Genomic DNA, 15,187 nt, shown 5'->3' with positions numbered 1-15,187 from the left:
ACACCCAGTCCTGTGCTTTAGGACCCTGGATAAGAGCACTAAGAGGGGCTGAGAGAGACATAGCAAAATCTAGTGGAATCACGGTGTGTCTACACACAAAGAGGGCTGGGTAGTCTAGGTGGAGTTGATATAAAACAGGAAAGAACTGATTGATGTGAATTTGAGGGATTTTATTAGAAATATAATCAGCTTATGCTATTTGATTCTTTTGTTGTTCCTGCAGAACGAGCCAAACCCTGCTCATTCTAGTAGTGGCTAAAACAGTGCTTAATGATCTGGCCACTATGAGGTTTATTTCCTGATGCAGTTTTGAAATTTAACTTCTATAGCTAGATAAAAATTGAATTTCAACACATGGCAGCTTTCTTATAAAAAGGGCAAGCAGAGAGGTCGTTAGGTTGGTTTTTATTAGAACTGATGTATCTTCATATCTTTTATGGCCTCCCACCCAAAACACACCTTATCTGAAATATATTCTGTACAGTTGCATAAAAATCGTTTATGAAACTGAAAATAGATTGCTTTAAATGAGTATCATTTCTATAATAGTAGTTGCCAAAGTTTGAAATTCCTTAAAATTCTCCTGTGGACAAAGTTTGTATTGGTGTCAGGAAAAATTAGGAGAGATTTTTTTTTTTAAGACTCATTTTTGAGAGACAGAGTGTGAGTGGGGGAGGGGCAGAGAGAGACTAAGACACGGAATCTGAACAGGCTTCAGGCTCCGAGCTGTCAGCACAGATAATGACCTGGGCTTGAACTCACTGACCCCAAGATCACAACCTGAGCTGAAGTCAGACACCCAATGGACTTAACCACCCAGGAGCCACTAGGAAAAGCCTTCTTTCAACAGCGGGTGCCCTATTAGCTCATTTATCCAGGTTATCAACATCTTTCATTTTCTTTGAGTTATTGTCCAACTCTGTAAATTTTAGAAAACTGGTATTAATGTCCATGATCCTTGTCCATACAAATGCAAATTAGGGGCACCTGGGTGGCTCAGTCGGTTAAGTGTCCTACTTCAGCACAGGTCATGATCTCGTGGTCCATGAGTTCCAGCCCCACGCTAGGCTCTGTACTGACAGCTCAGAGCCTGGAGCCTGCCTCGGATTCTGTTTCTCCCTCTCCCTCTTAACCTCCCCTCCCCTCTCAAAAATAAATAAATATTAAAGACAATTAAATTTTAAAAAAAACAAATGCAAATTAATTGTAGGTAAATTGATTGTTGATTATTGCCCTATGGATAGGTCCATTTTGCATCTATTTATAAGCTGATTTCAGAATCCTTATTGCCTGTGTCTCTGCTCTTTGAATTGTCCTTGGAACCAGATGTAACATCTTACCAGTTCCCTCGTTACTTAATGAGCTAACTTAAAACTTGGGCATGTCCATCCATATATATATATATGTATGTATATTTTTTATGAGAGTAATGACTATACCCTCTTTTAAAAATCATCCTTTCACATCACAGATTGTAGTTTGATGGTGTTATTTTTCCAGAATGTGCCAAGATTCCGTGTTCAGCGACTCTTTAATAATGAAGCAGTATACATTTGCCTGACAGTCAATTGTTTAAGATCCTTGAAATTGATTTCATACAAAAAAAAAAAACAGTCCCAGACCTTGCAAAAACAGATATAAGTCCATTGCACAGCAAGAACCATTTGAAATACATCTTTAATTTTAAAAAATCAATATGCAATCTACAAAATATTTTGTTACATGATTATTAAGGCTCAACTTGTTTTATATTTGTATTGCTATGACATAAAATCATATTTTGAGTAAGATATAGTAATACTTATTGTTAAGCAAGACCTTCTAACTGAATTTATAAGAAAAAGAGCTGTATCATAAATACAGTTCCAGAATGGAGGAAACTAAAACCCTAAAACTGTCCCAATATATAAATCAGGTCAAAATGCTAGCCTTTATTTATGTGCTGCAAAGTAATTATTTTCATACATTTTTAATGGATCAACTATTTTTATTCTCATAGAAAAAGGACATGTACTTAAATTCAGACCTGTACAAATGATCAGGTAACCATCAAGCCATGAATTCATTTACACGGTTAGTATGGTCCTTTGACTGGTAAGGCAACCAGAGCAGAACATCTAGTCTCATACTGGTCAACTCCTTGGAACTCTGCCATTGTATCCATCAAACAACTGATCCCCAAATGGTCAAACTCATAAAGGGTTGATCTAAATGACCTAAATTAAAACGCTAGAAAGGATTTCCTCCTTCACACACATCCTTCCTCCCTCCCCAACCTTAAAAGCAGGGGGGTTGTTGTTGTTTTGAAGATTATCATTTAGTTTCTGACAAAGGAAATTTCACTTCTTAATTTGTAAGTCTAAATGAATTCCACCTGATTTTTCACTTAGAGCACCATGGTCACATTTGACCTTCTGCCATTTCTGAGGTCAGAAGAATTGTATTAAAAAGCCTCTCCTCCCTTCACAGAATGTTAATTTAACGCTAAGTAATGAATATTTAAAGATCCTAATAGATGTGCAAATTAACAATTATGCTGTAGCACCCTGCTGTTAATGCTATCAACCTTTGCATTGCTGCAGAAACCAATTTGAGCTTTAGTCAGCCTTTTTGTTACTGCGTTTTCAACACTGGATCTTGAGATGCTCCAAAGGCTGGGTGGCTGGTGGGTAAATGACCCCAGCAGTGAGGTACCCACAAATACTGGGCAACCTGTGAAGCATGAGAGGTGATTAATTGAATGCTTTGCTGAAATTATTTGGAAGTGTAAATATTCATTAAGTTCATCTGAATCAGACTCTCAGTTCTTTACGGGCAGGATGCCATAAAACAGATTTAAAAGGAATGGCAGTAATTAACCCAGCTGACTTCCCTGGGATCATGGAACAGCATCAGGTCCAGCCTGCCTCCATATTTGTTCTGAGCATGACTGCAGTCACTCCAGAATGTGCCACACCAGATGATGGGGAAAGATAGTGGAATTTTTTTTCTAGTGACACACACACAAATTTCCCCTCCCATGCAATCAACAGTGAGTCTCCAACATATGACATTATGCACACTGTATACCAATTCATTTTAACAGTCAACTTTTGCATTCTCTGTTTTTAAACTAAAATAATGATGAGCAATAAAATCCGCTGATTGATACAGATTATCAGAAGTGTTTGTTTTTAATCTGTTTTGAACAGATTAAAATGAATGTAGTACAATATTAAATAAAACATATGACATCAAGTCTGTGGGCCAACAAATAAATGCCGTTTGAAAGAACATTATTATATCATCAGCTCTCACTCAAAAGAAATCTGATAAATAGGGAAATATGCCTCCTAATCATATTTAAGATTCAATATAAATTGAAGGTGTATAATACCACATGGAGGGCATTGTTTTTTCGGACTAAAAAACTCTGTAGAATATGGAATTCATAGATTTTAAGTCTGACCTTTCACTGTAAATATCGAAAGAAAATTATAAACAGAATTTGAACTGCTGATGCTATTGGTTTTTTATTAGAAACCAAGCATTTACCTGACTTGGAAGAATAGAGATGTCACCTCGTAAAAATTCAGGTAAAATAATCTAGTGTCTTTCATTTTCTTCATCTTTTAAAGAAAAATACTCTAAATTAAGCAGAATTAGCATAAATAGCATGATAGCAGTACAAGCATAAAATAATCATAATATCATTTAGACTTCTACTCAAGAGAGGCTTATGTTAATTACAAATAATACTTTATCAAAAATACATTCTTAGAGCCTGTACTTTTGGGAGACAATATTCATGAACTTTAAAAATTCATCTCTAATATACATAAATATTTTAACTAGTGTCCAATACCATTCCATTCTGAAAGGAATCTCTCCAAGCAAAAGGCAATATGTCTTAGTGACTTGTACTAAAATATGTATATCAACAGAAATAGCTTCTTTGCAACACACACCAGAACACAAATACATTTTGAAAAGGATAACACTGTGGGGAAAGACAGGTACCAAATACAGTCGATGATTACTCACCAATGCAGGAAGAGGACAGGAAGATAAATTATTCAAAATCAGATGCTTCCACATCTCCATTTCAGCCTGTGGTTTCAGCCTCATTCTACACCTAGCCACATTCCAGAGATGAGCAAGAGGGAAATTGAGTATTTCGCTTTATGTCTCCTTTGAATGCCTCACCCTCCAGTAGAGGTGCTAAGAAGAGCAAGAAGAGACGGGACTGGAAGATAATAAATGTGGCCCCCAGGTGATCCAGAGTGCAAAACAGTGAGCCACGGAGTAATGAAAAACTCCAAAACCCTTTAGCCAAGCTGGTTGTCTGGTAACACATTGAGTAACAGTGACTCTGAGTTTTAATGGGAAACAAAGACATCACACAAACTATAGACACATTTTAGATGAAACTCCTGCAGCACAAACATATCAAAAGCATAAAATACAGATTGTTTGCTTTCAGGTCTCCACTTCTCTAAACAAGGCCATTGGACCTGTCTGAACCCCTCTATAAAAAAGTCATTTCCACAGCACAGAGCAGATCTTTGTATGGTTTCTGTCAATTGCATATTTGAAAAGTGGGTCATCATTTACTCTTGCCACTTCTACTGAGTTACGCAGTCACCAGCTTTATCTGGGTCTTCTCCATCGATTTTAATCCTCTTCTTTTCTATTTCAACCTGTATGCAAAAGCGAAACATGGCAGCATTAACAAACACAGAGCTAACACTGTTCAGTCCTACTTCATGCATGTGGCAAGGACCGCAGCCACCTCATCCTTTGGACACACAGTGCCTCCACAGTGTCATGCTAGCCCCGAGTGAGGCAGCCTGTTCTCCTCTTGAGCTTTGCAAATCCTTCCCTCTAGGGTCAGATCTTGTAGAGGACTGAAACTCTCCTCCCTTCTAAGTCAGACATAGGGTTTAGAAAAGTACACAGAATACATACACTGATAAGACATTTAGAGTCCTGGATAGATGCGTGAACAACTATACCCCCAAGTATCATATATGGAGCCTTTGGCCCCCTTGAAATTTATAACTCACCCAAAATCTTCTAATTAAAATGAACTACTTTACAAACTAGTAAACCAGATGGACAGAACCATCCACCTGCCCCTCATCTTTTTCATTTCATCTCAAGTGTTACTGCTTCACAGAGAGGCCCCCCTGGACCACCTGAGATAAGGAAGCCCTCCATCATTCTCTATCTTAGTCCCCTATTTTATTCTCTTCTTAGAATCTGTCACTATGTGAAACTATTTATTTGTTTATTATTTATTTATTTATTTATTTTGTTTTGTTCCCCGACTAGAAGGTATGCTTCACGAGGTCAGGGACCTGTGTCTTGTTCACTTTTGTGTCTTCAGCATCTAGAGTGGTACCTGGCACTTTGAAATTGCTCAAATACTTATTAAATAGAAGGTGACATTTTGAAACTGCCTGTCACCAAGTGTGGATCAATTAGTAAATACTATTAAAGCAGCAGGGACTCTGTTATATAATTTTGGGCTGTCCTCTAAAACAATAGGAAACTGGAAGGACCCATGCATGGGAAAATAGGGATCAATGAATTCTCCATTGTATTTGACCCACATTTCAGTCACACCTAGTACTGATACACCTAGTGTGACAGGTCAGGTTCTCCAAGAAGCAGACTCTGAGATGGAGACCGGCATGTGGAAAGTGTACTGGGGAATACTGTCGGGGTCAATGTCTGTTGGGGGAGGAAAGGGAGGGAAGGAAGCAGACAGAAAGAAGTCAGGCTGTAATGCAGTCACCATAAAGGCTCTAGCCAGGTGAGCTGGAGCTAGGAGGGCTGCAGAGTTAACCCAAGCTGAGGCAAGAGGGTCTTAATACACCTGCATCCACCAGGAAGGGGGTGTGACCCAGGCCAAGGCAGCTTTCTTCAGCAGGGCAGTTCCCAGCTGCTGAGGGACTAAGTCCTTCCATCCCAAAGGGGCTGCACACAATGGTACTCACCCATAATTAATTTTATCAATAGAAAAAAAAAAATCACTGGTCCCAAACATATAGGCTTATAAACAGATGGTCCAAAATAAAGAAAAAACCCTGAATTCTATTAGTATATCATAAACCCACCCATTGGTGTTGATGATGTCTTATATAATCACACCATTTCAAGACACTGGGGGAAATATGTGACAGAAGTTACCTCTATTATTTACTAACTTTGAAGATGAAAAGGAAAAGCAAGTTTAGAAATAGGTACAAGGAAAGAAAGAAAGAAAGAAAGAAAGAAAGAAAGAAAGAAAGAAAGAAACAGATGCAAGTGTATGTCACTCTTTAACTCATCTGGCATAAAAATGCAGAAGAGCTGATGGTTAACACTTAACATTGGTAGAATAACTCAGTATTTCCCAAAGGGTGCTCCACAGAATACTATTCCAGAAGATACTGACGGGTGTTCCACATGTACATGCCCATAGAGACAAGATTCAATAAGCAATGAGTTGGGAGAAACTGAGTTAAGTCTAACAAGTTTCTTTATTGCAGGACTTCTCAGAGCCTTCACTTAGCATTAATTTAGTGTATAGCATTCCCCAACTTACTTTTCTCTTGGATCACTATGTGTTTTCCATAGAACACATCTTGAGAAATGTTATTCTAACATAATTTTTATTACAGAGATGCTTCTGGAATGTGAATTTGTTTTTAACTCCCTGTTTTTCATCGAGTGCTGAATTAAGTGGCACTGGTACTCAAGCTCCTGACATTTTCTAGAACTGAGAGAAACTTGGCTTACTGGTGACCATCAGGTTTCCAGGACGGGGCTCTTTTCTAGGTCACATAAACACACATACATATACATATACACAGTCACTCAAAAGGGCAAAACAAATATCTAATGCCAAATTAGGCCACAGCTCCAGAAGCTTCAACTTCAACCAAAGAGCTTTGGGATATACCTGAATGTTGTAGCAAGCTCTCTGATGAACATGTTTCTGTGGCTGGAAATCACTCTCCACACCCAAAGACCTGACCTCTGTCCCTGAGGCACAGGTGTCAAGCATTCCAAACTGAACAGTAGCAAATGGATACCAATCAGAGGGAATTTCTTGGTCTGATCCAAGTTCTAGTTTGTATGACAAGCAATGGGGATGATCAGGACCTTGAAGAAAAAAGCAAATGATCAAAGGATTTCAATGGCCATTGAACATTTCTCCTAAGCATAAGAAGTATCCATCCCTCTCCTTAATAAACAATTCTGTTAGCACTATAATGAAAGTGGCATAAATTCCATTTAAACAACATACCATCAAAATTCACAATTTTGCACCAACTAGGGGAAATCTATCTGCATTTTATAACTACTAGCTTTAAAAGAAGTACAAACTAGGGGTGCCTGGGTGGCGCAGTCGGTTAAGCGTCCGACTTCAGCCAGGTCACGATCTCGCGGTCTGTGAGTTCGAGCCCCGCGTCGGGCTCTGGGCTGATGGCTCAGAGCCTGGAGCCTGTTTCCGATTCTGTGTCTCCCTCTCTCTCTGCCCCTCGCCCGTTCATGCTCTGTATCTCTCTGTCCCAAAAATAAATAAACGTTGAAAAAAAAATTTTAAAAAGAAGTACAAACTCATTACTATATATATGATATATTAACTCCTAAAGTGTTTTTAATTAAAAGCATATTAAGTTTCTTTAATTACATATGACTAATATTTATATTAAGCATCATTATTTGGCTATAATATACATGGAATGTGTTTAAAAAAAAAAAACTCTTTCCCTTAAGTAGACTGAATAAGCTCTTACAGTAATTCTTAACTTACTCATTTTCTCACCACTGTTTCTTGATAGACAATGCAAAGGTAAACTTCAGCCCAAATTGGATCACATCATTAAAATTTCTAACTTTTTAAAGTTTACAAAAATTGCATTACATTTTGGAAACTACTCTAGGCCAAGAATTCTTTTTTCAGTAGAATGGATTATTCTTTACTAGGGTAATTCTCGCTCACCCTCCAAAAGCTTTGCCTGGAATGGATGTATGGTGTAGAGATAGGCATATTTGCTTTCAGTGCTTCAATCTAATATTTGTTTCCACTTAATTCCATTTGCCATGTATTGAGCATCTAGCCTCTGCTAGGCCAGGCTCTGCGCCAGACCCAGGGATATTGGATATACGCAACGATTTTAAGTGGGGCCGTGTAACATGTATGTATGTGTGTGTGTGTGCACGTGTTACCACAGAGTAAAAAATATATATATTTTCAGTGCAATCACTGTAGTAACTCTACAAAGTTGTGTGATTCTGTTGTGTCATCCACAGCACCTACATATCCAGCGCAGCGATCTTTACTTAAATAAATGTATGAGATGACAGTTATTTGAAAAGCCAGATTAAATTACTTTACCACTGACATACCTCAAGAAAGAACACTTCCATCAGAATATAGCTCTAGGCACAAAAACAAGGGTTTAAAGGATTCCACTTAATTCTTAAAAGATAAATTGCCTTTCACTCCTTACAACCTGTTCCTTGTAGAGAAACTAATAGAATTCTAAGGCTGTAAAAGGCCTTGAGAAGTCATCAATCAATTAACCAACAGCTGCTCATTAGCCATCTCCACCACTTACATGTAGCGCAGGACAGCCACGGCCTCTGAGGTGCTCTAAGCTACCCAGATCACTGCAGGCAAATGAGAACTTTATTCACACACATACACACCCAGGGGAGATTCCATAATCCATTACCCTTTCTAGTCTGCAGTCTGCAGCAAGGAGGCAGTAAACTTATTTAAACTTAATTCAGGCACTCTTAGGTCCTTTATGGCACGGTGGCTAAGAACACAAACACTGGACCCAGATTGTGCACAGCCCAATCCCAACTCTGCTAATTAATAACTGTAATCCTAGGCAAGTTACTTGGTCTGTCTGAGCCTGTTTCCTCATCTAAACACGGGAGTGATGAGGGGCGCCTGGGTGTCTCAGTCGGTTGACATCTGACTTTGGCTCAGGTCATGATCTTGCAGTTCGTGAGTTCAAGCCCCGCGTCGGGCTCTGTGCTGACAGCTCGGAGCCTGGAGTCTGCTTTGGATTCTGTGTCTCCCTCTCTCTATCCCTTCCCCGCTCATGCTCTGTCTCTGTCTCTCAAAAATGAATGAACGTTAAAAAAAATTTTTTTTAATGGGAGTTATGATGTTGGTGATGATAACATGAACCTTACAGGATTGTTTGGAGGATTAAACAAACCAGTGGGCACACATGGAGCATGAGAGCTATGGTATACTATAGCTGTACAGAAGTGCTGGCTGCATATGATTACTTTGCAAAATGCTCTTCAATTATAAATCCACTATTTTTATTTAACTACTACAATTTTGATAACGAAGGGACCGTGAATTCTATACTTTCAGACTGGAAATGATATTGGAGATGGTCTAATTTGATAGTCACATTTTATTTTTTTAATCTGTCATATTTTTTTAAGTTTCTTTTGAAAGAGAGAAAGAACGTGAGTGAGCAGGGGAGGGGTAGAGAGAGAGGGAGAGAGGAAATCCCAAGCAGGATCTGCACTATCAGCAAAGAGCCTGACGCAGGGCTCGATCTTACCAAACGTGAGATCATGACCTGAACCAAAACCAAGAGTTGGACACTTAACCGACTGAGTGCCCAGGTGCATTTTAAAGGAAAAAATTCTTTTGGAACTTTTGCACTCGAGATCACTCACATTGAAGACCTAGTAGTATTCCAAAAATGTTAGAAACAAACTTTTTCTACCTGCTTTCCTAAAAAATTGGTAAAAGGTAAAGGAGAGCATTTTTCCCTTCAAGTTTTCTGGCATGTTTTTCCTGGCTTTTTAAAACTCTAAATACTCTACAGTGTTTAATCACACACTCCCCCTTTAGACCTTCATCTCTGTGCAAAGAGGTATCATATCTGTCCTTAGCACAATGTCTGGCACATTTAAGGCTCAAAGGATATTTGTCAAATTCATGAACAAATGAATAGAAGATAGAGGGAAATCAGGTTATCTATCTCAGTAGTTTCCAGCAGGGGGCACTCTAGGGCTTTGGTAATGGTTACTCCAAATTTCTTCGGACTGGGAAGGTAAATCACAAACCACCTCGGTCTACTAAGTATACGGTCCTTCTTGAACTAAAATATTTCACATCTGGAAGTGAATTGTTGAGAGTTGGAGGGAATGAATGGCAGGAGGATGACACAAGTGGGGAGAGGGCAACCAATGTGCAGATGACAGCATGAAAACAAGCAAGCTTTCTCTAAAAATTGGTAACATGGGAAGGTAAGAGACAGATATATTAATTGGCACCCCCCTTACCACTCCCACTCCCCTTTCTAATTCTATGCTCTCTGCACCTCCTGTGACTAATCAGTGTTCCCATCTGTCCTCCCCACCCCACCCCCACCCCCACAAAGGATGGGGCTAACAGGCCATCCTTTGCTGTGAAATCAAAGACCTGCCCACTTTGTTAAAAGAATATTAAGCACTGGCATGCTGGTAAAAGGCCAGTAGCCCTTCCCACCTCCCTTGAAATCACATGGAAGTGAAAAGGAAAGGTCAATCCTGATCTCAAAAACTCACAGGAGGAAAGGCATTATATAAACTAGTAGACTAGTTCATATATTCTCTTTCAGTTTCCAGTTTTAAAATATTTTTTTCTAATAGTACTGGTTGTTCAGAAACTTGCTTTAAAAGGGTAATGTTTTAGGGGCGCCTGGGTGGCACAGTGGGTTAAGCGTCCGACTTCACCCAGGTCACGATCTCGTGGTTCGTGAGTTCGAGCCCCGCGTCAGGCTCTGGGCTGATGGCTCAGAGCCTGGAGCCTGTTTCCGATTCTGTGTCTCCCTCTCTCTCTCTCTGCCCCTCCCCCGTTCATGCCCTGTCTCTCTCTGTCCCAAAAATAAATAAATGTTGAAAAAAAATTAAAAAAAAAAAGATCCTATTCTTTAAACACCCAATTGATTTAAAAATTGTATAGAGAACTAGAGATGCATTCAAATAATCTACTACTCTTTGCATGGCCCGTGAGCCAGCAGCATTTGTATCGCCTGAGCAGTGTGGGATTCAGGGGACCTCAGTCTACATTTAAAATTTTTTTTTAATGTTTATTTATTTTTGAGACAGAGAGAGACAGAGCATGAACGGGGGAGGGTCAGAGAGAGAGCGAGACACAGAATCCGAAACAGGCTCCAGGCTCTGAGCGGTCAGCACAGAGCCTGACACGGGGCTCGAACTCACTGACTGCAAGATCATGACCTGAGCTGAAGTCGGACGCTTAACCGACTGAGCCACCCAGGCGCCCCATCAGTCTACATTTTAAAAAGGTGATTCACAGGGCACCTGGGTGGCTCAGTCAGTTAAGTGTCCAACTCTTGATTTCAGCTCAGATCATGATCTCATGGTCATGAGGTTGGGCCCAGCATTGGGATCTGAGCTCAGAGCCTGCTTGGGATTCTCCCTCTCCCTCTGCCTCTCCCTGGCTCATTCTCTCTCTCTCTGTCAAAATAAATAAACATTTTTTTTAATAATTCAAATTAAAAGCGATTCACATGCACACAAAAGTTTAAGAAGCACTGTCTTAGGATAAAGATTTCCTCTCTGCCCCAACCTTACTCTTTCTACACTTCTCCTCCACAGGCAAATTGCCAGGCACCCTCTGTCTTTGCATTACCCTCCCCACCCACATGGTGAAGCCACATGACAGACAGACCACAGGATCACCAGTGTCCTGCTCCAGCCCAGCTTCTCCCTGCCCCTCTAGACTGCACCTGACACAGCCCCCCTGCCTTTTGTCTAGGCCCCCTTTTGGCCCACAGATCTGATCTGAACAAAGCATCTTTTTGATCCCAAAGGATTTGTTCTGTGAATTATCACCATATAATTGACTGGAATGCCTGGTGCTATGACCGTCTTCTAGAATTCCTGAAGGCCAGCCTCTCTGGGAACATCCACTCTTGTAACTTCGTAGCGAGCTCAGCTGCTAGCAAATGTGGGTGGTAGGCAAGAAAGACTCAAGGAGACCCAGGGACACAGAGCAGGGGGGAAGGACCTGTGCCTAGAGGACCAGAACAGGTGTCACAGCAGAGCTGTGCCAGGGTCAGGGGTTCTCAACCCTGGCTGCATGCCTTTTACAAGCACCAGTATGTGGGCCTCACTCCCACAGAGCCTGATTGGTCAGGATGGGGCCTAAATACGGGTCTATTTTTAAAGCTCTAATGATTCTAAGGACTCTAATATGCTGCCAGGGCTAAGAAACAGATTTTAAAAGGAGTAAAGAGAGGATCCCAAGTGATCTCAGCCAATGGCACTATGGATCACCTATTCACCAAAGCCAGAGCCCTCAACCTCCTTGCACCCCTTCTGTCCCCCATACCCACAGGTAATCTGTCCTTTTCATGGGGGCACCTCCTCTGAATTTCTCACCCATCCCTCACTCCTTCTGGACGCTCCCACTGCCACTGGCATTGTTCATCAGGCCTCCCTATGTCTATAATCTGCTCCTGAATTTCTCCTCTGCATTGTATGCCTGACTTCCTAAAACAGAAAGGATGGATGAAACAAGGATGATTCTGTCACAGTAGTGCCTGAAAACACTCCAGAAGCCCTGCTGACAAACTCCATACCCCAAGGCATGGCTCACAGTGTCCTTCCTGCCTCAGTCCCAAAAGATAACTAAGATCCCCCACCTACATGTCTGATTCTGCTTTTTCTATCCCTGATAGAATCCTACTGATTCTTCCACACCAGGTTTAACTCTAGTGTCCCCTGCAGTTTATCACTCCTTTCTCTGGAAGCCCTACTATATACACTTGTACATGCCTAGCATACAGCACACTTCCACATAGTGTATTTTCATACTTGCTTCCAGGTCAGTCTCCCCTACTAGGCTGCTACGTTTCTGGAAGTGGGAAGCATGTCTGCATCTGTCTCCCAAGCACCCAGCACAGAGCCAGTACCTACAGGAAGTTTGTGGAATGAATGGGTCTTCTTCTCAATAAATTCTTGGTGAATGAATCAATTAACTATACCATTAGCTCTGGGAAAATACAGGTTATAAACAGGATCATTTTCACAAGAACATTTACATGTTGTTCTCCTTCCAAATAAATGATTCCTATGGGTTCTCACTTTGAAAAATAAGCATGGTTGCCCTGATTGGGTCTAGCAGGAGTGTCTGCTCTGAGGCAGAACAGCTGGAATGGGTTCTTTGTGAGCCTGTCCCCCATCCCTCTTGACCCCACCTGGACAGGCCAGCAGGATGAGCCCCTAGTGCTCCTCTGTGAGGCATAATCAGGAGTCAGGTTATCACCCAGACATCAGGAGACATGTATGGGTTGAGGAGATTACAGTAAGTATTCCAGCCTGCCTTCCTCTCTTTCCCTTTGCCTTTAGCAAAATAAAAAGCAATAATATTATGATTTCTATAACCCCTTTCATCTAAAAGTAGCACAGATGACTTTGAGAACAGATCATTTGGAACTTTGCACTCAAAACTTCAAAACTTGTTTCCCTAGGATGAAGATAACCTGAGAATGGTTTTAACTTGCTTCTCCAGCAAAGTTATAAAAGGCAGGAAACATCACCTCTGTGGATTGTGTCACGGAAGATATTCCCATCACACAGGAGTTGACCAGGAGGCACCACTAGAAGCCATCCATTGTGACCATGCCACCCCATCACCACCTCACCCTGCCTTAAGCCTGAGCTGTCCTTGATGTTCCTTGGGACTAGAGCCGTAACTAATATGAGTCATGAGAACACTGCAGAGCAGAATTTGCCATCAACCGAGAAGTGGGGGCGGTGTCAGGGAGGACGACTGCGCAGGGGCTTCCCTTTTGCACAAGGGTCTGGGGCTCTTCAGCCGCCCGGCTGTGTCTCTCGCCTACTGGGCCCTGTCCCTTGCCTGAGCTACAATCAGAAGACAGGTGTTAAGCCAGCAAACTGCAAGTCAGACAAGGTGGTCCTGCAATCCCCAAAGACATGGTCCATGCTACCCCTCAAATCCATCATAGTCTGGAGCTTGCTCTTCCTTCCCCCAGAACACTGCAAGGCCTGCAGAGCAGTGTCTCTCAACCCTGGCACACATCAGGTTCACCTGGGGAGCCCTAGAAACATACAGGTGCTTAGGCCCCTCCCTCAGACATTCCAATTTAATTGGCATGGAGTAGAGCCTGAACATGAAAATTATTTGAAAGCTCTCAGGCTATCCTAACATACAGCCAAGTTTGAGAAACACTGCTATAGGTCCGCCCCAAATAAAAATGCTTCTTTTGAAGTCCACAGCCTGAAGGGTCCTAAAATGAAATTAATTTTCCCTGAAGGACTAGACCAGCTGTGAACTATTTAGAAGCAGGGATCAGATCTTATTTATCTTTAGCCCCGGCACCCAATGTGGCACTTGGTTTACCTGATGTGCTCAATAAAGGTTTGACTGAATGAGTGAATATATCAACTCAGATCCCCCAAATTAGCTCCATAACCCAATGTTCTGCTAGAAATAACTGGACTAAAACAGGGAGCAGCCTTAATTTCAAAGTTTGCTTTTTTGCTCTATTATATACACCCACAACTAAGTTACTATTCTGAAATAAATGCGGTGCTAGGACTCTATTTTTAAAGTTCTGAATTTCTAGATTCATTGTTTTCTTGGCAAAAAAATTTAAAAATTAACTGAATTTTTAATGCTTGGGCTGTTGTCTACTTAATTCTGAAACAACTAGCCAATATGGCCAAATTAATTCAGCTAATGAAATCAATTTGGGTAAAACTGAAAGGCAATCTTATTTTGAAATAGAAGGAAAAAAAAACCTAAGGAGAATGTGGTACTGGCTGAGAATACAAAAAAAGTTCAGGTATATTCACAGATGAGAGATCTTTAAAGGTTAATTGGGGAATCTTAGCTCTGTGAGCAATATTTTTAATATTTGAGGTTGGTGGTTGATGTCAAAAAGACCAACTAGAAATTTTCCCTCAGTGCCACCATTCACAACAAAATCTTAGCTTAGGATTTTTTTTTATGGTATTAAAAAATTTGTTTTAAGGTAAACTTATCTGGTAGAAATAGGCACAGAGAACAAAAATAAATCAGCTGTTTGACTAAATGTTCCACCTCCTACCAGGCGATGTAAGCAAGGCCTCAATGGACTGAAGTTATCTATCTCAGCCTGGTTTCAACCCAAGGAGACAAGTGAAAACGTTTAAGCTA

At 40.8% G+C, this 15,187-nt stretch overlaps 1 protein-coding gene across 3 annotated transcripts in view; it reads right to left on the bottom strand.

Annotated features, from left to right (window-relative positions):
• Window positions 1–3,113: 3,113 nt before the first annotated feature.
• STON1 (stonin 1) overlaps window positions 3,114–15,187 on the bottom strand; it is a 49,935-nt gene continuing 37,861 nt past the window's right edge. For all 3 annotated transcript variants that reach the window (XM_043603337.1, XM_043603338.1, XM_043603339.1), the window contains exons 3-4: window positions 6,929–7,131; window positions 3,114–4,679 (exon numbers count right to left, since the gene is read on the bottom strand). In XM_043603337.1, the coding sequence (XP_043459272.1) occupies window positions 4,605–4,679; window positions 6,929–7,131 (278 nt within the window). In that variant the 3' untranslated portion in view covers window positions 3,114–4,604. The remainder of the gene's footprint in view (window positions 4,680–6,928; window positions 7,132–15,187) is intronic.

Source organism: Prionailurus bengalensis, chromosome A3 (genome assembly GCF_016509475.1).
Source record: "Prionailurus bengalensis isolate Pbe53 chromosome A3, Fcat_Pben_1.1_paternal_pri, whole genome shotgun sequence".
Taxonomy (NCBI): Eukaryota; Metazoa; Chordata; class Mammalia; order Carnivora; family Felidae; genus Prionailurus; species Prionailurus bengalensis.
Note: the sequence above shows the minus strand (reverse complement) of the source record. Positions and strands in the feature narration are given on the sequence as shown.